General features: G+C 43.3%; 1 protein-coding gene across 2 annotated transcripts in view; it reads left to right on the top strand.

Moving 5' to 3' along the window:
* LOC143355780 (uncharacterized) overlaps positions 1-27,457 on the top strand; it is a 326,631-nt gene that overhangs the window by 100,921 nt on the left and 198,253 nt on the right. For both annotated transcript variants that reach the window (XM_076790896.1, XM_076790897.1), the window contains exon 2: positions 2,048-3,990. In XM_076790896.1, the coding sequence (XP_076647011.1) occupies positions 2,389-3,990 (1,602 nt within the window). In that variant the 5' untranslated portion in view covers positions 2,048-2,388. The remainder of the gene's footprint in view (positions 1-2,047; positions 3,991-27,457) is intronic.

Below are 27,457 nucleotides of genomic sequence, written 5' to 3' on the forward strand. Positions count from 1 at the left end.
GAAATTTCACTAACAATGGGGAACTGATACCCAGAGTTTCCTTTATGAAATGAGAACTATGTCGAAATAACTTTTTCGAGGTTATACTTAAATTTGTGTAATGGCCTTTTTCAGTGGATGTTAATCCTTTTCTTGGCTTTGTACGGTCAAAAATCAGTTTCAGTGTTTCCAAAATATTGTTCTCAGGGATATTGTAGAGCATTAAAGGGAAATCGAATTTTCGAAGAGTATATCAGCAGACATCCCGATGCCTTAGGCATCGGCCACAGAACGACCTTCATCCTTCAGCGATCTATAGATCATCTCTTCCGCGCTTCCACCTCCGCCATCGTTCTTGCATCCCCCCTTCATGGACTCTCACAGTTACGCCGATATCGCATGAAACATATTGAAAAACGACTAATCAGTTTTCGGTAGAAATCGCGATGGATTTATTTTCAATCTCGCATTGCCCATTTTGCAAAGATTTCAAAACCCGAGTGGGAACTATGTGTCGCAAGACGATCGCGAATGTTACGCATCGAATTGCTCCACATTTTCCTTCAACAACAGGAATTTTTTGTTCTCGAAACGCAAGGTGCCTAAAAATGTGTAACCACGTGTACTGTCAGTGAGTCTTATCTTCGTTCGTTTTGTCCTCATAAAATTATAACATCGTTGTTTAACAACTATAAGTGTACAGTTTTCTTTTTAACACCCTGTGCGCATTATCACAAGTCAGAGAGCCTGTCCGCTTCTTAATATTTTTTTAGACTTTTCTTCAGCAAAGGATCATCCATTTTAGTATCACGAATGGACTGCGGATTTCAAAGCAAAATTTTGTTGACCGACATTTTTGTTGAATTTCGCGCGCTTTATAACATTCGGAGGAAGCGATCAGGAAAATCCAGAGATCCGCAGTCTAATAGAAAATATACATTTCCACGTTAGGGTAGACCTTAGTTGGGCTAAAATGTATGTAAAGTTTTGTTTTGGATCCTCCATTGGATCAAATTTTGAACAGCTTCCTTTTCGCCCAGTAGAACAAAAGAATTCCATGGTCAAAAAATAAAGTCCACCTTACCGTTCATGTCATACAGCAATGTCTCGATGTACAGTGAATTCTCGATATATGTCACCAACACGGGTCGAGTCGTGTTTTGTTTACACTCCTCGGCGTCTGAGGCCTCTCGAGCTTCTTGGCCATTCACTGGGTATGCCCCGCGGTAGTGGGGATAGCTCCGTGACGTTTATCATCCAGGCCTTGGCGACATATACAGGGTATTCATTTGAAAACTTTCCAGGCGAATATCTCGAAAAGTATGAAAGATATTAAAAAAGCGTAAAACACGTGTCCAAAGATTTCGAGGGGGAAAGAGGGGGCGGTATCAGTTTTTTATTTGGTTGGCGTTTTCAAGGTCATTTGAAGGTCAACTTTGTTTTTTTTAAATGGAATGTCCCATTTTTACACCATAGATCGATAGAGTATCAAAGTCTGAGTACAAAAGCGTTGACCTTCATATGTCCTAAACCTAATAGTTAACGAGATATCATCCAAAGAAGAAAGAAAATTATATCGATAATATCTCGTTAACTATTAGATTTAGGACGTATGGAGGTCAGTACAGTTTCACTCAGAATTCGATAGTCTATCGATGCATGATACAGAAAGTAGGTGTTTCCATTTAAAAAAATCAAGGTGACCTTGAAATCTCCTCTATGCCTCCACCCACGCGGGAAAGTTTTCAAATGCACACCCTGTGTAGAGAAATCACTGTACGTGGAAACTTTGGGACCATCGGTAAAGGGTACATCCCGCGGTATTGGGGATGAAAATATATCACAAAATTCCATGTGCATCATGTATCGGGACATTGCCGTCCTCCGCAATAAGATCATCCCCAAGCCTGACCTTCGCCAAGACGCATCTCCCCTGCGGCGGGCCACGAGCGTCCACGTTCACGTTCACGTTCACAGAATCCGTGTGCTTTGTCGCTTCGTATTTGTTACCGGCGTTCGTTTTCTTTTGAGTTGCTGGCCCCTATCCTGTTCCTACTTTCTGTTCCAGATTTCGTACGAACCGTCAGCGTACGATACGAATGGCACCGCGAGCGACGAGGATGTAGCCGACAGGCTGCCAGTTGACGCGAATCGCATCGAGGATGTGCAGAACAGACCGACGAGCGTCGAGAGAGCGAGAAGTTTACCCCTCGAAGCGAGCGTATTGTCTGCCGAGCGATCTGAATCGACGAAGATCACTGCCGGATTAACCAGTAGATAGTGGGGTCGAGAATCCGTCCGGAGTCGTCCGTTGTCGAGTAGCAATCTCCTTTGCCTCCCCCCCAAGAAGAAGAAGAAGAAGAAGCCGGAGAGATCAAAGACTGAGTAGTATCAAAAGAGGAGGAGAAGATGTTGGGCGTGAGTCAACCGGGAAACCCGCCCTCGAGCTTGCGACACTCGGCGAGTTTCTCTTGTCTGCAACGCGGCACGGCCAGCGAGGGACACCGGGCGAGGACCTCGACGTTGTTGCAGCAGCCGAGCCTGCAGCTGAGCAACAGTCATCATCAGTACGCGTCCGGTCAGTCGTCGTTGCTGCAACAGTCGACCGGCACGGTTCAGCACCGGGTCGAGGCGTTGGAGTCGCTTCAGGACAGCAACGACTACGGTTTCGTGAAGATCAGGCCACGTCTGCGCAGCACGAACGCGACCCTCTACCACGAGGAGGAAGTAGCCGCGCAGAAGACCGCCCTCTGGGACCGCGATGCCTCGGCGTTCAGCGACCGCGAGTGCGACTCGAATTACCGGGACTGCTCGCTGAAGATCAAGGACCGGGACCACTCGCCGAAGGGTGGCTCCTCGAAGAACCAGAACCCTCTGAGGGGCGCGTTGATCCTGTTCACCTCGACCTCGTCCTGGTGGAAGGCCCGACAGCGGGAGGATCAGCTGACCGGTTCGGAGCGCGCCCTCACCTCGACCACCACCATGTCCGAGAGAAAATGGTCCAGCACGTCGATGGCGTCGCCGTCGAACGAGCGGAAGTGGGTGCCGTCGGTGACCTCGCCGACCAACGACCGGAAGTGGTCCGTGGGGAACAGCGCGCTGTTGTCGTCCGCGGGGAACGAGAGGAAGTGGACCAGGTCGTCGGTGTCGTCCAGCTCGACCGGTCAGCAGGACCGGAAGTGGCGGTCTTTGGGCGCCCTGTTAAGGGCTCCCACGGGCACCGGCGGTTCGCACGGCATCCAACACTCGTTGTCCCACAACATGAGCGTCTCGATGATCGAGGGAGAACACTTCCGGGAGGATCTGCGCGGCTCCAGTTACAAGTCGACGCGCTACCAACAGCAACAGCAACACCAGCAGCAGCAGCAGCAACCTACCTCCTACTCCGCCCGCGTGTCCAGGGTCAGCAGGGACATTTACAGAGAGAACGGGGAGTTCGTGCAGACCGGCCGGTCGAAGGTCAGCCGTAGACTGTACCAGGATAGCACGGAGGACAGGGACCTGGAGGAGAGACACATGCAGACCAGACATCAGTCCGAGGACGAGTGTCGCAGCAGGAGGAACGGTGGCGAGACCGTCTGCAAAGCCGAGCAGACGGGAGCCGAGATCCGCACCAGCACCTCGACGAGATCCAGCCGGGCGCAGAGCTTCTATCTTCTGGACGACTTCCTGCGGCCGCAGCAGCAGCCGCAGCAGAGCAAGTGCATGTTGAACGTCTACCTGTCGCCGTCCCACTCCAAGTCTGGCAACGATCATGGCAGATCAACCGAGGCGAAGCATGCCTGCCAGGGGAATGTCACGAACATCACGCCGCCCAGGCGTCATAACTCGAGCTCGGATAGCCTCGAGGTGGCGACCAGCCCTTTGCCACCGCCTGTCCCGCCACCCCCGCCACCCCCGCCTCAGGTCAACGCCAGGCACAGAGACAGGGCAGACAGTTTCAAGGAAAAGGACGTCTGCCCGTGCAAAATGTGCTGGTCCAATATGCAGCAGAGATCTTTCGTTGAAGAGGTAAGTCCCCACGGATGGGAAACACCATCCAACGGGATCATGTATGTTATCATCGTCCCGTATGCTTTCGACCAGATGCGATGGCCGCATCCGTTCCGTGCCGGAGAGCTCGTGGCCTCTTCTGGAATTATTAAAACCCCTTTGTGGGATCGCTCTGTACCGCCGATATGGAACTGGTAAATGTTTCCTACTCGATGGAGATTGATATTGCCATTACTCGTCCCTTTTTCTCCAGCGGACAATCACACAGACCTGTTGGCCACTAACGAATTCCATTCTGATTCGAAAGAAACGTACATCCTCTCATCTTGCACCCTTTTTAATAACTAATGGTATATCACACCACGACAACTTCTTTGATTCAAGGTGACCACTCAAGGTCATTTTTCTTTCGAGCTTTCAAGATTCGCTTTTTATCAGAGACGAGGTCAACGAGCTGCGAGGCCACGATCTTCAAACGATTGAACAAAAAGATCATTAGTTTACGGACAACTTTTTTTTTGTATTTGAAATAACGGAAATGTCAAGACGTGTGAGACGAAAAGAACACTCTACAAGATTCGGTAATTTTTGTAGCATTCTATAGATCGCTGTATTTTTTTAATTTACCAAAAGGAAATTTATAGGCACGGTCAAAGGTCAGCCAAGGTCAGGAAATTTACGGACTAATTATCGCGAGGAGTTTTATGCATTTACTGTCGCTCGCGGATGTATTCGAACATGGCAAGATTCAAAGTGTGAAATATTTATAATGAATTTAATATCTTTTTGAATTTACCAAAAGGAAAATAGTCACGGTCAAAGGTCAGACAGCTCAGAAAATTTACGGACTAATTGTCGCGAGGAGTTTTATGCATTTACTGTCGCTCGCGGATGTATTCGAACATGGCAAGATTCAAAGTGTGAAATATTTATAATGAATTTAATATCTTTTTGAATTTACCAAAAGGAAAATAGTCACGGTCAAAGGTCAGACAGCTCAGAAAATTTACGGACTAATTATCGCGAGGAGTTTTATGCATTTACTGTCGCTCGCGGATGTATTCGAACATGGCAAGATTCAAAGTGTGAAATATTTTTTTGAATTTACCAAAAGGAAATTTATAGTCACGGTCAAAGGTCAGACAGCTCAGGAAATTTACGGACTAATTATCGCGAGGAGTTTTATGCATTTACTGTCGCTCGCGGATATATTCGTACGTGGCTAGATGCAAAGAGTGAAATATTTATGACGAATTAAAATAGTAAAAGGTGGAACTCTGGGGACCAGGTCGGTAAAGTAGAAAACATTTCAGGAACGTGAACTGCATTTATAGTACATTTATAATAGTATATGTAGATTGGAAATATTGTAAAATGGAGAACGTAAAGTGGAAAATTGGTTTGCGGGTTGCCGAGACGGGAGATTAATGTTCGTAACTGTTCTTCTATGCAACCCATTGTCGAGCTCGTTGCATCGAGGGGTAGCTCAAACGAATTTCGCCGGGAGAAGACGCCGCTCCGGGGCCAAGACGACAATGTGGAAGGAAATTGCGACGCTGTTATCGTGCAACTAGAAAACACGGAGCGGAGAATTGATTTATAGGTTCCTCGGATGGGAGAATAATTTTCATAAATTTCTCCTGTGTACGACATATTGTTGTGCTTGTTGCGTCACCGGGTAGCTCAATCGAATTTCCCCGGGACGAAGTCGGCGAGGACCGAAACGACAAGGTGGAAACAAATTGAGATACTGCGATATTTCTTTGCGGTTTATGGTTCTTTTGCGAAAGTATGCGGTTGACAGCCTTGTTGCCTTACATATTTTGCGAAATTTGAATTTCCCTCGCTTCAACAAGATTCGCGGAATTTCCGATCGTCACAAAATTGTTTATTTACGATATCTAAAGTTTACGTTTATTCGTTGATCGTAGTAGACGCTCTTGGGTGGTTCAGGAAAATTTTTAGAGGCGAAAGCCATAACAGGCAACGTTCTACATTCATATATGCATTGCTGCAGTAGACGCAGTATCGATCTAACCCGGGGTTTTTGACTTGCATCACCTCCGCGAAAATGTCTATACTACCATCCACGGAAGATTTTATTTACTTATACTTATTTAGAGCAAATTTCAATTCAAGAACTGCCGAAAACAAAGAAGACTTTGTCGATCAAAGTGCTTAATTTTGAGAAATCTCCAGCGACAATCGGTATCCGTGTTTAAACGTTCATCGTGTACATAACTTCAGAATATGTCCATATTTTGCGTCCGAAAATTAAAATTAAAAATTGTCTGCACTAATAAAATTAATTTTTATTGTGGCATAGTCGAGTAAATTGGATTATGATAAGAAGGACGTAGAAGTCTTTCTAGTTTTCGTTTCGTTTCATTAATTCAATTCTCTTGATTTCGTAGAAGATTTCTTAGCTAACTCGAATGGCGACTGTAAGGCTCCACTAAAAATTCCTGTATCATTATTCAAAATATTTTTGACATTATTAACTTTGTTTCAGTAAACATTTCGGCACTTTACAAAATATAGAAGGGAAATATTCCAGGGAGTTAAAATGGCTACGAGCGCAAAGTGTTAATCGTTATAGTGTATTCTGACTTGGACTTTTTGCCGTTTTATATTCGTGACGAACGCATAAAATCCGTAGTTCTATTCGCGAGAAACAAATTCGGAGAAATCAGGGATTTCGATCCACAATACGGGTAATTTACCGTCGCAGACAAGATAGACGCGTTGTGTCGCACACGAACGGAATCGCGTCGAATAACAGAGCCGATCCGGCGCTGGTAATTTTCGCTAACTCGATTTGAAGGCGATAGAAACGAGCAATCGCAGTCTCTGGCCGGAGAGTGTCGTGTGGGATGGCGGCCGTCGAAACGCGTCGGGGTATCGAGTTTCTCGATCGACGTTGAACGCGCGCGAATCGAATACTCCAATTGTCGGACCCTCGTTGATCTTTCGATCGAAGAAAATGCACGGACCGGTCGCCTCTTCCGGTGAAAGTTGCCTTCGATCGGACGGTCGATATTGTTGCAACGGTATTGTTTGAAAAAAGAAAGAAAGAAAGAAAAAAAGAGAAGAAACACTCCGGATTGCTAAGAGACTCCGAGGGCTTTCGATTGGCAACGTGGGTGTTTACTATCGACAATGTTTTCTCTGCTGTTTCACTTCGAAACGGTCCAATGCGAGGCTGATTGTCTCTCGGCGTTGGCCTAACTTTTATCGACGAGGTTGTTAGCGTCGGTTTGTTCTGCGTTGCCGATCGATGCTCGGCTGTGTCATCGTCTGCACACACATGCTGACGTCGGTCTGTTTTCGAAAGTACACTTACTGCCTATTGTAGTTTTTCGGATGGTTTGGATTTTTAGGTGGTGCACGTTTTGGATATTTAGTTCGTACGGCGAAAGATAATTTCGTTTTGATCGATCTTGAACATATTTTTCAAAGTATCCCTTTCGGTTAGCACAGTGATTTCTCTATATATGTCGCCGAGGCCTGGACGATAAACGTCGCGGAGTTATCCCCACTACCGCGGGGTATACTCCTTGAGGGGCACGAAGCTCGAGAGGCCTCGGTAAACATAACACGGCTCGGTTATGTCTCCTGCACGATATATGTCATTGGCAAATGTTGATGACATATATCGAGAATTCACTGTATCGTGAGTTCTAAGTAGTGTTCGAGATCACTGTGATTAGTCACGTTGACACTAAAATGACCGGTTCCAGATTTTTTATTTTGCGATTACTGAAATGGTAAAGATGCTTTCGTGGGAAACGATTAAATAAATATATTTAGGAGAGCATGTGTTATAATACGAACCGTACAAAATCCAAATAAATTCAATCTCATAATTTTTATGAGACAAGTTTAGCGTTAAAGTGTTAGTTTAGTGTTAAAAGAGCGGAGATATTCGGATAAAAATGTTAGGTGACTCTATCGTCACGATTTCCGAAGGATGCTGAAGAGAACTTTATCCCGCGAGGGACATGCCGATATAATTGTGTCGGGGTGAACTGTTGTTATTAATAACAGCCGCATACATTTTCAAGGAGAATAGTCTTCCGAGAACGTGACTATAGTCGAGGTTGATCTCGAGGAGTTACCGTCACCTCACCGACAATTATTTCATCGACAGTCGTTTCACCGACACGACTTCATCGACACCTAACTTCGCCGACAATGTTAACTCACCGACATTTTCCGATCACCGTCAGTCATTTCCCCGACAGTTATCTCACCAATAGTCATTTCAACCACTGATGGTGTGTATGTGAACATTGTCGGCAAAACTCGGTATCAGGGAAACCATTTGTCGGGGAAATGACTGTCGGTGATATGAAAATGTCGGTGAGTTAATATTGCCGGCGAAGCTAGGTGTCGATGAATTAATTGTCGATGAAATAATTGTCGGTGAGGTGATGTTAACTCGATCTCGAGAGAGGGATGCTTCCTCTCCTCGATCGTGTCGAATGTTTGAATTAGGTTACCACCCCTGACCCCTTATTTCGCTGTTTACGCTGGTGTATCGAACGGTGCCCGTTATTCTTGGGACGCAGAAGGGTACAGAGTGGCGAAGGAAGTCGTATTTCTATCCTTCCAGTATCTACTCTATTATTAGTAACCGCTGCAATGGCGGTAGACGGTTCGACTGGATTTCCGTTCGATTTTAAACGCTGCCGTATCCTCGCTGCCCCAGGCTCTCTCTCTCTCTCTCTCTCTCTCTCCGCGTCTCTCTTTCATTCTCTCGGGAGGTAAGGCGGATCCAGCAGGCTCGGACCGATTCGGATTTCCAGCACGTAGGCTCGCGGTAGCGCGATTTTCCCTCGACGCGACGAATTGACGCGGAAACGTCTGGACGATGCACAGGCTGCATCGATGCAGGAGGGTGGCTCCGAGCGGATGCACCGAGCGGGCATCATACCGTGAAATCCTTTCCGCGTGCAACCTCCTGATCGCGAATCCTTGCACGACCGTTGCGCGGCCTCGCTCGGAACAGAATCATTCATAAAAGATACACGTTTTGGCTCCCTTTTTACAATTTCGCGAGGAAGAAACTCGAAGGGACGGCAAAGAGAATGGGAGAATTGCTCGAGTGAAAATATGCACTGGCGAGGGGTCGTAGAACATGGTCATTCGAGAATGCAAACGATAGATATCAATTGTTTTCGTCTTTCAAGAAATTATGAACAAGTAAAATAAATCGTAGGACAAAACAAACTCCTAGAACTCCTCATGAACTTCTTCGTGGGTGTATCTTTACAGTAGCGATGGAGTCCAGTTTAATAACACCATTGTGTTCCATTTTTTTTTTTTTTAATTTCGAAGATGCACGAGTTGGTGTTAATATTAACCATGGGAGACTGCAAGGTCAGGACAGAGAGCCAAGAGAATCTGAAACACACAAAGAAATTATGATTTCGATGTTCGAAAGCGATACTAAAAGCGTCATTCAAGGCAATGCATTCAACGGCGAACACAGAACCAGAGGAATTTATAGAACGTGTTATTTTTAAACTAAGTTCAGGGCGAGGGCAAATCTCCTCGCGATTTTGTTTTAATACATTCGCTCCCGCTACTTCGTACGGCACAGTTGAATGAATAAAAGAGTGATCTACTATATCTCAACTTTCGAATATGTACAGGATGTCTCAGAAAAAAATGTCAGAGGTAAACATTAGTTGGTTCAGAGGCGCAAATATTATGATAGGCAAGAAAATTGGTTCAAGGTTATATCTTTTGAGATTTCAAGGTCATCGAAGTTTTTTTTAAATAGACTGATATATTTTTATTATCGCTATATGATAGCCGAGGTCAAGACGAATCGGACGACCTGTAACATTACGACCTTCGCGTGACCTTGAGTTTGTTATCACTAGGCTGTGGATTTTTATGCATTTGTGGCTTCTGAAAATGTTCAAAGAATGCTACAATATAAAATTCCACAGAACTTGGTACGATTTTTATTTATTGTATGTTGAATTTATTTTGTCGAACGCCTCCAATTACTTGAGTAAAATGGTCCCCGTTGAATTAAAAGACATATTATAGGTAGGCTTCAGCTTCGAGTGGTTATAATTTTCTTCTGTAAAAGTAGTACTAGCTATATATTCTTGTGGAGGGTTACTTTAAATTGGAACAAATTATACCGATACATTAACGGATCTTCAAAAGAGCGTGACAGTTTTTCCATGTTCATGATTGCGGATTAAACGACACATGATCGATACGTTGTCACGTTCAAACGAGTTACCCCATTAACCCATTTAGACTTACCGCGCCCTATACAGATCCTTAAAAAACTTTTTCTTCGCATTTTTCTCCAACGACATGCAAACGTCGTACATCTACCATGAAAGTTCCATAAAATTCTGACGGAATTGAGGAGCAAATTCAATAAACCGCAATTAGATATTAAAGATATTAAGTCCCGTAACCATCAAATCCAATAAATCCGTACAGATTCGAAGAAAAAAGTGAGTGGGAGCAACGAGACAAGGGGGAGATAAGGATCCTAAGATCCAAGAGCAGAACGCGTAACAAGTTAATCGGATTGCCGGAACAGGTTCCTTTGTCGGGAGCTCGTGAGAACAATGTTGGCACCGTTCGACGATATTTTTATCGTCGTCGACGCATCGCAATATATCCAGCGGGGCTGTTTAAATAAGAGCGAGCCCGCTTGGTTTTCCACCGCGAGGAAGAAAGAGAGAGAGAGAGAGAGAGGATCTAAATCACCGCGCTTAACGAGACAGGACACTTTGTCGCGATCGCTCTTTTGTCCCTTGGCGCTTTGTTGCCGCGATTTCAGCGGCGATGCGTAACTTCGAGGGCTTCCCTCCCTTTCTTTCACGCTCGTTTGCCGGGTTCCGTTGCCCTACGTTCCTTCGCTTCTCTTCTATTTCTTTCTCTCCCTCCCTCTCTCTCTCTCTCTCTCTCTCTCTTCTCTCGTCCCTCCCCGCAACCTCCCCTTTGTAATATCAAGAAGTCCTAGGTCAGGGACGCGTAACCTACGCATCCGGCTCCGTCAGTCCGTCGAACAGCGGTGTCTCTTTGTGCGTACGTGTGCGTGGACAGTATAGCTAATTCAACGTCTGCCAAGGCAAATTGCTAGGCGTTTTTATGTGCCCGGCTGGGAATGTGGCGTTAAATTCGGTCGCGATTTCAAGTTTCGCGGAGTACGACGACAAGCCTCCCCACTGCGCGCACCATGTCTCCCCGTGAGTCGCCATAAATTCTGTCACGTGGCCGAACGATTCCACGGCCTCGGACTATGGAAAGTTCTGACGGAGAGTAATAAGAAATTAAACAGCGGTCCCCGGTTTGCGTCACAACAAATCGATTTCCGTCCGCTCTAATCAATCGCAGAAACCTCGCGTAAACCTCGTGTCCCTGAAGTTACGAGCAGAAGTTCGAAGTGATGTAGACGCAATCCTGAAACTGGTGTTCGGCGAATACACTGGTTTTCTGTATAACTTATGGTTTCTACTGAGTATTCTTAGCTTACTTCCTTTTCGTAAAAAATGTGAGTGATTTGTCCCGTGACGCCTACACAGACAGAAATCCTGTCGTCAGAGGAGGAATCAGTGTGAGAAATCAGATGTTTCAAAAAAAAAAAAAAAGAAAGAAGATTCTAAAGTGATAATAACTGTCTATTCTACTCCCGTGTCGCAAGTCTGAAACAATAGTAGCTTATTAGGGTCTTCTGTCGAAAACAGACTACGGTTCCGAAGGGCATTTTAGTGGTAAATTGTTTTGTAAGTTTTTGTAGTAAACCACCAGAACAATGGTCGTAAATATTCTCTAAACGTGACCTTAATTTCCTCCGTAATTGCCTCGCCCAATGACGACTGTCGACGTCGACGCGATACAATAACCTTGCAACAGTCAAAGGTTGGACTGTAGCAATGTATCAGCGGTTGCAGTGAATTATTAATTTCTCTCCGATAAAAGAATACGCGAACGATATTTTTATCGGGCCTCCATTATTATCTCTTGCATTGTCCGTTCCCCGCGGCCGTGTTTTCCCACAGACACGGGACAAGCCACGCGTCCTTCACCCACGTTTATCGTCTCCACAGATACAAGCTCGATTTCCCATGACCTTTCGCTATAAATATTAGGGGTACACCCATAAGTAAACAATTATTCGCAAATCAATTATTTTGCCTTCGGTACCGATCGTTGAAGAGGAAACACGTATTCCTTTACAGTTCTCGGTGAACCAGCCTGTGTTCAAAATATTCGAAAAAGGTATCATTTTCTTTTACAACCCTGTAACAAAATGGCTACTCACCCCGGACATTGTTCCCTCCGATCTTTTCAGATCTCTGGAGCATTATTTAAGAAATAAAACATTCTGTGGAAGATGTCACCTTGAAAATCGCCTTGAAAAATTCTGTGACTTGGCAGACACGACAGTCGAAGCGTCGAACACGAAGAGCTACAGTGTTCGCGGCCGAAGAATTCTGCAGGCATAAAATTCGCAAGGTTGCTGTCTTTTTGCGTTACGGGGTGTACGAGCGAATGTTTTTATTCGACGCGAAGGGAGAGAGCCCGTTCATTTCGACGGGGGGATACGTTTGACGGACGTACATTTGACGAACCGACCTGTCGACTCACGATGACGCGCGAAACGCAGCGACACCGACGCCGCGACGTCGAGGATGCACTCGTGCATCCGTGCATCCGCGCGCCGGTGCACTCGCGCGTGTGCACGCGGACAGAGAGAAGTTCGCGGCAGGTATGCGGCGGTGAAAACTATTCGCCGAATGGCAGCCAGCGGCGGGCGTCGTTTTAATGCACGATCAAAAAGGCAGCCCACGAGAACGCCGATCCTGAAAAGTTCCCGCGGACCCCGGGGCCGCCACTGGCAATTTCGTTGATTCCGACAACGAAAAAAAAAAAAAGGAATTTGGCAAAGGCAGACCCGGCCGGAGCTGTCAACGAACGTGCGCGTAGCAATGCAGCCTTTGAAAGTTCGCGATGTTGGTTTTACGAGGACTATAGGCTCTTTGAAGTGGGGCACTGAGGGTGCAACGAGGACGCCAAGAAAAGATAATTATAGGGCGTTGGAGTTGTGCTGATACGTTCCGGAATAATTATAGAAACGCTGTCGAAGTCTGCGTATCAAAGTCCAGTCGAATCGAGCTCATAATTCAGACATATAGAAAAGAAGGATTTTCGGATGGAACGATTGATATGCGTGGAGTACAGAGGACAAGAAGAGAATCTTTAGAGGGAATCTGATCAGATACAGTGAATTCCCGATGTAAGTCACTTGCTCTGTCGACTGACACTTAGACGAAATCTGTACTTCTATCCAGACGCTGCATTTGAAATACACAGTGCACGCTTGAAAAGTGAATGTCACTATCCCTCTATAGGTCCTAAACCTTGTGACATATAGACGGATAGTGACAACAAGGCAGAGAAAATGTCTTTCTCTGATACAATGTTGCACGTAGAAGCTTAAGAGCTCGTGTTCGGTCCCTCGTAGCCGAAGACAATAACCAGCCCGGTTCAGGAAAAATTGCTACGCGGAGAAAACGTGAAGCTGGCCGAGCAGGGGCGTCGTTTCGATCGGGCGTGCCCGCGCAACACGCGGGGATGCTCGTGTACCGCGTCGTGAGTAATTCCTCGCCACCCGCGCATATATCAAGACATAATATCTTCATGTAGGAGTTATCTCGTCGCGATTTGTTCGCGCGAGCGCGCTGCGGGAGCGTGCACGACGACGGTGCCCGTGGAAGCATCGCCGAGGAATGGATATGGCGTCCCGAACATCCGGCCGAACCGTCCCCGGGAAATTATTAGGACGATTCCCGCGGGAAACCGTACGCCCGCCGACGACAAATAAAGACCGCACACCTTTATGGTTCTGTTTCGCAGCGAAGCGTGAGGGTGTCTTTGAAATATTGATCAGGTCCTGGTCGCTTTCGTGCACGTCGTCGTCGTCTGGCTGCGTAGGGCCAACTTCGCCGCGAACTACCAGAACCTCAAAATTAACGAACCCATTGTGCGGTAGCATGCTACAATGAATAGAATATTAACGCGTTCGCTGGGCTGCGTCACTTATGCGCGACGACTTCGTGTTTCACGAAAAACAAGGTCGGATTCATTCTGTGTACCAGAGATAGTTAACGCTAGGTTTACGGGCCACTAAAAGTGACCGTTTTACACTACTTTATAAATATAACAAGTTAGAACATTTTTTAGATAATATGTAACCAAAGAAATAAATTTGTCGAATAACTCCTCATGGATGCATTATCACAATCTCAATAATCGTAAATAGAAAACAGTAGTGTTAAACACTGTTCCCAGAAATAAGTATACTTATTATTATTACTTAGTCGCAAGTTATTCAGTATTCTAGTTATACCGCGAATTTTATGCAATTACGACAAAAGTGGATAAACATGGAATAGTGAAGAGCATTGATATATTATTTTCAATTGATTAGAACTATTTAATTAAGGGATGCTTTTTCCAGTCAACTTCTGTTTCGCACAATTCATATAGACAATTTTCATTTTGCATTTTCTAATTATTACGGTGCGGATTTGATGCATTTATGACAGAAATAAGTAGGTACAATTTGACACAGTGTAACGATTGAGAGAATTGAATAGCGTGATTACTTTCGACCGAGTAAAATGATTAAGTGGCTCCTATATCTTATAACAGATGCAAACAATTTTGATTTTGCCCAAAGATCCGCGGTGTACTAATTATAATATACACTCGAAAGATTCCAGAACAAACGTTCCTTCTGCAGGTGTTAAAAATGGTTCCCTAGTGTCGCCTCGAAAAGGTCAACGACCTAGAGGTGGCAGAGGTGGTTGTTAATGGGAACGTGATCGCGAATGGAGACATTCGGCTTGCGCACGATCATCCGCGTAGGAAAGAGAGCCTGTCAAGGTGTAAATATCGTCGGTCCACCGTTTGTACGGTTAAAAAAAGAAAAAAGAGCGGCGTCCAGATGTATCAGATAGAATCAAGGTAGAACGTGTCGAATCCACGAAATCGGTCGAGGCGCGTTCTCGAGGGCGACGCTGAAAAGGATTCCTTCACGGATGAAAGTCACGGGCTGCCTTTGAAGCGTCCTGTAGGGCATAGGAGGAGACAGGACCGCATAAGATGGAACGCACGAGATAGACCCCTGACGGTGGTATCTCGCGGCGAGATCTTGAAACCGGCCACGTCTGTCGTTGCATCGAACCAGGGTGATTTATCATTATTGAAATACGGACCATTTGTGCCATCGGTGCCCGTTCTACGCTTCTGCGCGACCGTTCCACGTTTTTCCATCTGAAAGGCCCCTGACCGGCGGGCTCACCTTTTGTGGTCCCTCTTCTTATTACATTCTTTTCTCCGTTTGCCTCGTGTCCACTCAATTTTCACCAAATTGTCGCTGAGTTAAGGGGGCCGGCAGGCATTTGGCCTTGACTGTCACGCTATGTTACGCTGTGCCTTTTTTCCAGACATTTTACGTCTTAAATAAGTATGTAATCAATTAAAAATGCATACCACCGTGTTTGTACATGTCTTTGCTACGTCTGTATGGAGCCTTTTTTTCGATACGAACGCTAAATCTCTCGAAATTAAGAGAATCTCTCAGCGGCAGCCATCTTGCGACGTCATACTTGCTTCAGAATTCGAATTTTCTGCCGAATATTACAAATTACTCCACGATGAGGTAGAAATTCGCAATTTGGGCTCCATACGGACGTAGATTGGACTTTTAGGAAACACAAATGACCACTTCTAAACTGCTCATTGCAATATTGAAGCGACAGTTTGTCTAGATTTTGACCCTTGCATACGTATATGGATTTCAAACCATGCCGGCCACCTTAAGTCTGTGTCTGAAGGCTGTGAATGGAAATTATTAATTAAAAAGTCACGTGATCACACTTCCGGTGGCAAACCGGTCGTATTATCGCGCACAGATACATCCGGGGAAATTTGTCATTCGCGTTCGCGTCCTATGACGCCTAATTTCTCTCCGATTGCGTAGCCACCGAAACTGGTCCCTGTTCCACGGCCACAGCGCGTTCTCTCGATCACTTTACCGCGTCGCCACGTGCTCCGGATCCGGTTCGGGTGAAATTGAAATCGTATGGATGTGCACCATCTGTTCGCACTGAAAAAATGACTTATGGCTAACAGCATTTCGCACTGGAAGCTGCGTTATTCCTGAAATTTCATTTTTTCATTATTTCCTTTTCTTTCTATTCATTTATTTAAAGTCCTACGTAACTCACAATTAGTATCGTGCTTAACTCTTAGGATAGAACAATAAACTTTAGAACCGGTTACTTATTCCATTCTTTAGAAATGTTTTCTACAGTGGTTGTAACATTTTCATCGTCCACCGTGTTGTGCAAATTTACAAAATCAGTTGTGATAAATATTACCTTAGAAAATCAAATTAAACAGCAATACTTAATACACTTTAATATCTCATCGTATTCCACAGGACTCGTAGGGAGTATATTTCTTTTTCTTTCGATGATTTTCATACAGAAAGAATATTGTATAAATGTTTTTCTAAATGTTCTTCTAAATGCATAAAAACTGCGTACATGTAATTATTCACTAACCCACCTTTCTGACAGTGTTTCTTTTTTTCGCAACGACTCAAGAGTGTTGCGGAAGAAACAGTGAACGGAACGAAAACCGCAGAAAATTTGATCGTGCGTGCCAGCTCGTGTATAGAGATGTCCTTTTATTTCTTTCTTGAAATTGCGGTCAGAGCGTTAATCATCTGATAAACGACACCGGCCGAAGTTCCACTTGTTAAACCGCAGTGTCGTCCTTGCTGAACGCCGCGACCGCGACGTGAAAAGGACCAAAAGAATTTCGGGAGTGGTGGGGGCCGCTAGTCCTTGCTATATTTCGTCGGAACATAGTCCTTGAGAGTCGCGGCGAAAATTGTTGCCGTACAGTTGGCATGGTTATCCCCGAAAACCCCATTAGCAGGATTATTAATGTTCCGTCTGGCTATAGCCACCCCCCGATTTTCGTTCGGCGATACGATCTTTCTAGGAATCGATCCGGCGATTAGAATCGTGCTGATCCCCGCGACGAATCACGTTATAACAACTTCCGGAGATATATTGCTCGTAATAGTGCGGGGCAGAGTTGCGCAGAATTACTATGGAATTACTCCAGGAATTGTAATTACAAAGTAATTGAATTACATTATAATTCGGTCATATTGTAATTTATAATTCAGATCTTCATTCAATTAAATTACAATGTAATTCGTCATTGCAATTGGAGTACAATTATAAAATATTGAAATAATTTGAAAAATTATTTATGACCTGCTTTATATTTATGTTTGTATTTTATATCTTTATATCTTTATATTTATATTATACAATAATTTCGTGCATTTTGTATTGTTTGAAGTAGAAGAGACAGAGAGACGTGGATTGAAAGTAGAAAGATATTATAGTATTATAAGCGATTGTTAGCAGTATCGACTATTGTTATTTCGAAAGATCATTGACTCCGTCTAGTGTCAATGATTCCTTGGTTCATTGCCAATAAACGCGCACCGACTTTATCAACTTTGTTCACGCAGCAGCAGGTGTAGTAGATTCCTATAGTGTCGGTGTATCATTCGCTCCCAGATTTCTGCATTACCAGCGTTACTTGCGGTTGTTCGTCTCTTCCATAAGATGACACCACTGACAATTTTGCGATATGGCTTACGGATCAAAGACAATCCAAAGCTCTCTCTCTCAAAAAAAGAAAAGAAAAGAAAGAAAAAACCTGCGGATATTTTGCTTCGCCATCGAATCGTTTCAAACGATTTTTCGAATTTTTCGTCTATTTGTAATCAAAACGTACATTTGCAATCAATTAATATTCACTATTCAGAAATTGTTGCTTAAACACTCTTTATCGAAATTTAATTTTTGTTCCCAAACGTAATAAAAATGTAGCCATTTTCATTGAACATATTGCATCATTTATATAAAATACAACAATGAGAATATTTGCAAGACGTGTGGAAAAAGTTGTTGCAAAAAGCAAATTATAATGAATTTGACAGTCTCGGAAAAAAACAAAAGTTCCAGCCAAAGACATTTTGTACTTCAATCGGTACAAGTTGTAAATAAAAGTTGTTTAATCGCATAGAAATCGATTTATCAATCGCGTCTTGGAAATATTATGAAGCGACCGTTTAGTCATCGGCTCACGCAACATGTAGTTAATTAATTGACATATCCAATGTTTTGTTTATGCGCTGGATGTTTGTTTTGGCTGAACGTGGTAAATACATCGGATTGATTGTGTATTCTTCATCGATACTCAATCTAACCATTCATTTTCAATGTAAATGGTTATTATCGTGTTTATTATCTGTATAGTTTAAAGAAATATTTAACTTGGAAATTGGCGATTGTCACTGAGGCCCTTCTTGCGCCCCACAAGTATAGTTATCGGATAAAGTAGAAAGCAGCGCTGGGATTGTAACAAAGAATGAAGGCTTTCCACAATTTTCCCTTCCACGTTTTCTGCGATTACGGTACAAAGTTTCGTCGATCAATTTTTCGCGGTCCGATGTTCTCCGTGTGACGTCATTATTATCATAGCGACGCGCGGAACGTCGGATACAGTGTCGTGTATCGGACCTATTTATCTCGCCGATTCCTTCGCCGTTTGTCTTTATCGCTCCCGGCGGACTTGAAACGCTTAGAAATTGAACGCACGCGGCCAGCTTTTGCGGAAGTTCTCGTGTCGTCCGGCACGGATGTAATTTAATTAAACCGTTCAGCCAGTAAAGCCACGTTTATTATACCGAGCGCTTCATTTCCAAGGCTCGAATCAATAAAGCGAAACACCGGTTAGTTGCTCTCGTCCGCGACGACGTTTTTACCAAATTAAATTGTTAGCTCGCTTCCGCCAACGATCCGATTCGAAATTTGACGCCACTCTCATTTATCGTAATTTCTATATCGTCCCAACAATTTCCAATTGATCTCAATTAAAACCCATCGCGTTCGTTAATCCATTAAATCACCGATTTTTCGTGTGGAAAATATTCTTGTCGTGGAATTCCTGTTCTCGTCGATTATTCTGCAATGCCACCAAACATTTATTGTCACCGTAAAAAAAAAAAAATATATGAAAATTACAACTGGTCCATTCTGCTGCACTCACCTCTGAAAAACGAAGATCATATATTATTTGATCTATTCTAAAATAATTTGATCGCCAAAGAAATATTGTTTACGCGATGGAGACATTATTGGCCGAATTGATGGTTCCAAAAGTGATTCTAAAAGTTGTTCCGTCCTCCCCATTCGCCTCTGAAAGCGACGGTGATACGGGTGATGGCGGTTTATCAAGAGCGAGTGGGTCTTCGGTACAGAATTTTGCCCGCGATTGCCTCGCATTCGCGGGATCCAGGGGCTTCACGAATTTCTCACTGATCGTAAACGCCCTCGGGCAAACACCGATCGACGCAGCAAATATACTGACCGGTTTCCAGAGTTTATTTACCTGGGGCGGGGGGTAGGTCTGCCCTTCAACCCAGAAAACCCATTTCACGGAGGGTTCGCCTTGCGTAAGATGCTGCACATCCAATCAGGGAGGGTCTTATCGAGGAAAAAAGAGAACGCCAATCGATACCTAAGAAATCACGACGCGCTCTATCCGCACAGAAATTCTCTGAACCGACCCTTTTTCGAAAGAGAACCTCTTCGTTCGCATTCTGTTCCTATTATTCTCTAATTCCGACAATTTTCGAATTTCTTTAATTTACGTTTCACGAGCAAATAACTTTTTCGAGGAATATTTTCCTTTTCCTTCCGTGTGTCATTAACACGTTGTCTGGCATGTTGTTCATATGTGGACGACGGAATTATTTGTCCAGGTTTTAAAATGAATTTTTACGTTAATATATCCATTGTATCAAATTTCAACACCGTACTTACATCATTATAAAAATCATACGCCATTGAAGACGCTCCGCCCAATACAACCGTTCACTTTATTTGGAAAATAACGTACAAGAACATCCCTGATCACTTTCTAACTGTTTTTATCGTATTCCTGAGGAAATTTCCTATCGATTTAAAGAAGTACACAAGGTTCCCCCCTTAAGGGGGCCGGCATGGTTTGAAATCTAGAAAATCTAGACAAACTGCCGCTTCAATATTGCAATGAGCAGTTTAGAAGTGGTCAATTGTGTTTCCTAAAAGTCTAATCTACGTCTGTATGGAGCCCAAATTGCGAATTTCTACCTCATCGTGGAGTAATTTGTAATATTCGGCAGAAAATTCGAATTCTCAAGCAAGTATGACGTCACCAGATGGCTGCCGCTGAAAGATTCTCTTAATTTCGAGAGATTTAGTGTTCGTATCGGAAAAAAGGCTCCATACAGACGTAGCAAAGACATGTACAAACACGGTGGTATGCATTTTTAATTGATTACTTACTTATTTAAGACGTAAAATGTCTAGAAAAAAGGTACAGGATAACATAGCGTGACAGTCAAGGCCAAATGCGTGCCGGCCCCCTAAACGCTAAACCTAGCAAGCACAAAACATATAAAAATGGAACGTCTTATAGAAGGGAGAAGATTGGATTTACTTAAACTTTGTACGATTTTCATTATAATATGTGCTCGAATAAAGAAGTCAATTCAGCAATTTCCTATGAAAAAGTGTTTATAATTTCAATAATTGTGACATAAAAAATCGGTCAATTTGACCGTGGTAGGTTTAGCGTTAAACAGCGGCAGCCACGGAAGTTTTGTGCAGACACGAGGAACGTGCGGAACGTAGTAGGGTAGAGTTACTTGCGTTTTGAGCCTGGTAGGAACGTCGGAAAAAGCGTAATAAATTCTGGTATCGGGACCGATCGAGCGCGCTGTGAATCGATCTTTAATCGACGCGCATAGTGCACGTGCACGTACGCAACACGCACACCCCCTCGAGACACGGTGGTTGTCGGTGTTGCGCACGCGAACACGAGATGCCGTGCCACTTAATCACAGTGTCAGTCGATCCATTTGTATCGGGAATGCGGGTACAAGTACGCAGTTCCTCAGGTGAGTATGTGGGTACTCCGGTGAGATTTAGATTCCGTGGTACAATTTGCTGCCGCGACGCGACGCGACGCGACGCGACGCCCCTTCGCTTCTCTCGCATGCTAAACACCCGTGAAACCCACAGGCGAATCCGACTGTAATCGAGATCCCCATTGTGAGCGCGCGGATATTGTTCGCGGCCAGTTATAAATTCGTGGAACGTTCTGTCTTCGGTTACGATATGATATGCCTTCGCGTTAATTTTCGCCCAATGAACGGTGCGTGGGTGGCTCGCGACGACGCTCTCTCAACCCCTTAACGAGCAAATGTTTGTTCCACTTATCGATTCCGATTTATCGCCGATCGAATTTCACTACTTCCACGCCGCAACCGATATGTTTTATTACCTCCACTGTGCTCGCGCGAAACATTTCCGTTTGCAGACGAATTCGAGAGCTTTTTGTACGCGTAATTTGGAAACTCATCGCCGTCGGGAAATTGGTGACAAATTCTGCAAATTTGTTGAACACGCGACACACGTCTGCGCCCTCTGAAAGAGTACAGGAAGATATGATTACAAAAGCTAAGACTTCATAGATTCGCGATAAGGTAGGGTGACTACGTTACCGACAGAAATAAGCGAAAAATTGTATGCACGCGCCACAACTTTTCGTCCTTATGTCAGTGGCTGAAGACTGTGAACGGAAATTATTATACCGATTGCTGACTCTGCAAAAGTCACGTGACCACCATTGGCCCTCGTGCTGTAGGCACGGCGCAGGATATAATAACAATCTCAAGTAGTTTTTGATTTTGAAGAGAGTTGTGGAAAATTTGAAAACTCCAGCTCAAAAGGGAACATTTTTATTTCTAAATATGAGATCGATCTATTTTTATGTGGAACCGAATTAATATAAATATTGTAATCACAATTATATTATTTCTGAGGTGAATAAAGATTGTTTTGAATGACTTTAATATTATTATTTACACGTCATTGTAGCATTTAAAATCCGACACTTAAAAACTTGCAAGTCGAAGTATGATGAGAATAAGTTGGAGTTGCCGGTCGATATTCACAATTAAAAGTCGGAGCGTTAAGGGTTAAAGAATAAAATACATCGACGCAATGCTTAATAACATACAATTCTTAAAAAAGAACTTTAAAAGATTCACCTGCAACAGTAGTTATGCATGACTCCGGAAGGAAATGGGAAAAGAAATTTGCTATAATATAATGGAGACTTTTAACATACTTAAAAGTATGTTTATGGGAACAAGTTTTTCCGTGTAGGAAGGCATTCGATTTTTGCACAGAGCGAAGCTTAGATTTCTGAAATCTCGGACTGCGCGGCCGTGGTTATTAAACGCAGAGGTCAGAATGATATCATTTCGGGGATGGCTCGAAAATGCGGCTGTCTCTCACGCTGGCTGAAATGATCCCGTAAATTGTTGCAGGTCTAGGCAGCGAGCTGCATTACGCAATGCACCGTGCGGTTGATCCCTCTGTTCGTTCGGGCGTTTATGTGCGCCGCATACACGGTTCTATGCGGGCCTCGTATCCGTTGATAGGCGTTCGGTGCCTCCGTTGCGAATTCTTAATTAACGGAGGCAGACAGAGGGATTATCTCTGAATTTATAACCACCACTCGTTAATTTTCTTCTTCGTTTATGTGGACTTGACCATAATTACTAACGGAGTAACGAATCGCCGGCTCTGTACATACGTCCCGATGAATATTTAACGCGCGTTCCTGAACCGCTAAAACGGTCACCGAGCACACTGTGCAATTAGAACGAATTAATTTTTTCTAGCCACTACTAACTTCTTTATTGTTTCCATGAAAGCACAGCGGCCCAGAAAACATTCGATGTTTACGCTTAGAGAAGGTAGAGTAAATAAAAAATCATAAAATTTTGTCGAATGCAGGGGATTAATCACTTATTAGTAGACTATTTTATGCATTTATGACAAAAATGAGTAAGCGCAATTTAAAGCATTAGACATATTAGAAAGATCTAAGGGCACCAGCGTATCGGTTTCAGCTTAATAAAATAATTAAAAGAAAAAAGAAATTTTTATTTCGCTCCTGTGTCTTGTAATCAATGCAAAGATTTTTTATTTTGCATAAAGATCCGCAGTCTACTTATTAGCCTTAATTGTCGCAGTCGAAGTGCAACAGTCACGAGAGTTTGAATGTCAAGTATGAGGTTATCAAAGAATCTGTGGAAATTTGGGGAAGTCCATCTAGATCAGTAGTTCTTAAACTTTTCAGTGACCTACACCCCCTTGAATTTAAAAATAAGTTCTCGCACCCCCTTGAAAAATGTGTTTCAATTTTCACTTTATTTAGAAAATTACATCTATCGCAAGATAATTTATTTATTAGAAAGTCAATTTTCCACCGAAGATTTAGAAACTTCTCTCGCACCCCTGGAAACGTTTTTCTCTCGCACCCCCAGGGTTGCACGCACCCCTAGATCGTAAAGAACCACCAGGTTCCCTTTTCGACATCTTTTTTGTATTTGTACAGCTTCGAGCATATTGGAGAAATTTTGCTGGGGTCGATCTACGAGAAAATGGCATTTCACCCCCAAGAATCAAGCACAAGCATGCAGAATGGTCGGGAAAAAAACGAGCAAGCGTAGAGGCTTTCGGGTAACGGGAATTTCCGTGCGAATTGCTGGTGCACCTGCGAAATTCGTCGAAGCGACGCGTGGTGCACGTCGCGTAGCGTCGCGTCGCGTCGCGTCGGTCTCTCGGAATCTTTTCACTCGACCGGTCGATCGATAAAATGGAGTCGTAAAACTTGATTCGGCTCGCGACCCTCGCGCATAAACCGAGCCCGCTCTCGCTCTTTGCAATGTGCACGCGGGGAACACTTGAAAACAAAGTTACCCATTTTTACCCACGCGAGGAAACGACGACGACGACGTCGCGACACAGTTTGTTTCAAGTATATGATTTATTCCCCACTTTAATGCTTGAATATTGATCACGGAACGATGCGTGTTGCGGATAGAACCTATCAAAAAGTTCTGTAAATCTTTCGATCATTTTTTTATATCTGCGACAAAATGTACATTTCCTTCCGAGTCGAATTGACTCAACATATAGAAATGGTAACCCTTTGCACTCGAAGCTATCTTAACTCCAAAACCAAACAATTTCTCCGACATAGAATATTTCCCTTCTACATATTTTCTATTTATGTTATACATACGAAAATAGTGGAATTTACTTGTCGATACTGAAATGTTTAGTAATTTATTAAATACAAACAAATTGAATAACGTAAGAAATATTTTGAATAATGATACAGTAATTTTTAGTGGCGCCTTATAGTCGCCATTCGAGTGCTAAGTGTTAACGACCAAATGCGTTGTGTTCCGACAAAAATGTAATTTCACAAAACTGTTTTCCCACGTCGTGTAGTAAATTGTTCTAATTTCCGAAACAAATCTAAATCGTTTGGTCAGCTTTTGAAAACAATATTCCCTTTCAAACGTTGTTCGAACCCTTTACAGTTTTCGGTAAAGCAGCCTGTAATAAATTAACACTAAACCTACCAAGCAAAAACCATATAAAAGTGAAACCGTCTTGTGGAAGGGAGAAGATCGAATTTAGTTAAACTTTCTATGATTTTTATTATAATTTGTGCTTAGATAAAGAAGTGAACTCAGTAATTTCCTAAGAAAACGATTTTATAATTTCAATAACTGTGAAACAGAAAACCGGTCATTTTGACCGTGGTAGGTTCAGTGTTAGGCAATAAAAACTTGAATTTGCTACAAAGTTTGTTTTAAATATCAAAATAATTGATTACTTACGGGTCCCCCTAATATTTACAATTTATTGAAACTACTCAGAGAAGAACTAACTTTTTATCTGACAATTTTTATTTTACGTAAAAATCTGAGGTCTTTAGCACAGAGGTCACTCGCTGTTTTCAGCACAGAGAAAATTTATTCAACTCTTCAGGGATTCGTAGTCCATTTCGCATTAATTATGAGTTACGAATAAATGTCAATTCAATATTCTTGCTCTCTTAACCCTTTGCACTCGGCGCTATTTTCAATCTGAAACGAAATTTGTCTTCCGTCTGACAATATTTTCATTTGATTCATACGAAACTGATCCGATTTCTACATATAATATTTAAATGTTTAGTAATCTATTAAAATACAAATTTTGTAATATTTTCTGTAATTTCTTCGAAACAATGCCACAACAATTTCTAGCGGTGCTTCAGAGTCACCACTCGAGTGCAAAGGGTTAATAGCGTAATATGGTTAAAGTAGAATTCCTAATAATAGATATACCGTGGATTTTGTTTTACAAAATTGTCTGTATTAATCGAAAGGTACAGAAACTTGGTGGGCATTTACAGTGAATTCTTGATGTGCGTCTGATGGAAATCGCAGCCGCCACTTTCCGGTTCCGAGTGTTCAGTGTCTTTTGTTATAATCGCCTCTGTAGAATTGCCAGTGGAACGCGATTGGCATCGAGCCACGTGTTTCCGTATCGGTTTGATGCATCTGTAGGACTGGGGGACGCGACAACGAGTTGGCCGGCAGCTGCTCATCCGAAAATCTGTTTATCTATTAGTATATCGATAAAAGGGTTCGGGCGAGAGCTGTGTATTCGCGGGATCGCGGGATCGCGAGATGCCGGCGTTCTCCCTGGGCTTGTTTGCGAGAATAATTACGAGGGTCGCGGCGGTTGCTCTGCCACGGGAGGTGACGTCATTCATTTAGGTTCTTCTGGCCGGATTCCAATTCACCACTCGAATCTCATCGCCGCCGACGACGTCGTCCACGGACCGGAAGGGCTCATTTATTTCTCGGAGAGGACCGCCGCGCGAAAGCGGCACCGCCGTTGAAAACATTAGCGGAATGTTTATTAAAAATCTACCTGGGCGCGCCGTCGCGTCCGAGGCTGTCGCGGGATTTTATTTATTAGCTCGTAAACTGTGTCTCTGCGTTTCTTCCCACTGCATTCATTACTATGTCACCTTTATTGCACACTTCTTAAATTGTACGGCAGTTTCTCTTCTGACGGGTACAGTAGCTTTAAGATAACTCAAGCCGGAGCTTTCGGAGCCTTTTCTGCCATAACACCAAGCGAAACTGTTGGAAATGTAGGAATTAATGTGGCGCGCATAGGTATTGTCAGAAAGCATTTTCTAACAATAAATTGCACTCCTTTATTTATTGAACAATATATATCCCCGACTTCGGAAACGAGGTTTCGAGGAAAATGCGTTTAAAGTTTCAATATTTCGAACTCTGCCGCATCGCGCTAGACGCTCTGCAGCTTCGTTATTTCTGCGAATCAGACCGCAGAATTTTGCGAGTGCGTTTTTAAAATGTACTTCTGCCGCGCGCAAAAAAGAATCGTCAATTTTTTCAACCTGTTTTACGACATTTGTCGCTTAAAACGAAATCGGTAAAGCCACCGCGATCGAATCTACCATGCGCATTTGTGGCCATGAAAATGGCGCATATAACAGTTCCAAAAAGTGAGTATTAATCCGAAAAAAATTTATATAAACCTATTTTGCCGGCTCAAAAGAATCACCACATTTGTAATTTTATTGTCATCGATAAACTGATTCTTTGTGACTTTCTCCATATATTTTTGCATGTTCATAATAACATAATATTTTATATCGAGTATCAGCGGTGTAACCGAGCCATAAAATGACATTTATTTAGTTGTTAAAGTTGTTTAATATACAGTTGTTGTTAATTGTTAAAAAGTCAACAGCTTCTCCGGGGTAATGTTTCCGATTAAAATTCGCTTTGCCATAAGGTTAAACGAATATTTATCCGGAAATGAAAATCTGGTTACGGTTAATCAGAATTTTCGCGAAAATGCCAGCCACAAATGAGGGGGCGGTAATGGCGTAAATGTAACCTAACTTCGTTCGATCGTGTTACCCTTTATAAAGTTACTTGGAAAGAGAGAGAGAGAGAGAGAGAGAGAGAGAGAGAGAGAGAGACCGGGTCGGTGGTTCGTTGCAGCATAAAGTTCACGGCTCGCAATTAATGTCAGAGAATTGACAATATAATAATCAGTAACAACTCATGCATATAAATTCAATCAATTCCAGATGCTCTCTCTCTCCAACACTTTTCTACTGGCTAGGTCCAGGCAATACTCCATGGAAATGAATCCGGGGATAAAACGTGTACACGTAGAAATAGGTGTGTATTCGTACACATTGGACTTTTTTCTATATTTGTATGCACTCGTTACGCTTTCGTCGTTTACGTTCGTATTTTATAGTTTGCACGATAATATCAGAGGATTAATCCTGAGAGAGCAAAAAAAGAGATGGTAACCGGTGCTGGAGAAACTATTTTCATCCTGTTTATGTGCTCGATTTTCCTTGGAAACGATCCCGTATTTTATAA

The sequence above is a fragment of the Halictus rubicundus genome, chromosome 7, assembly GCF_050948215.1.
Source record: "Halictus rubicundus isolate RS-2024b chromosome 7, iyHalRubi1_principal, whole genome shotgun sequence".
Lineage (NCBI taxonomy): Eukaryota > Metazoa > Arthropoda > Insecta > Hymenoptera > Halictidae > Halictus > Halictus rubicundus.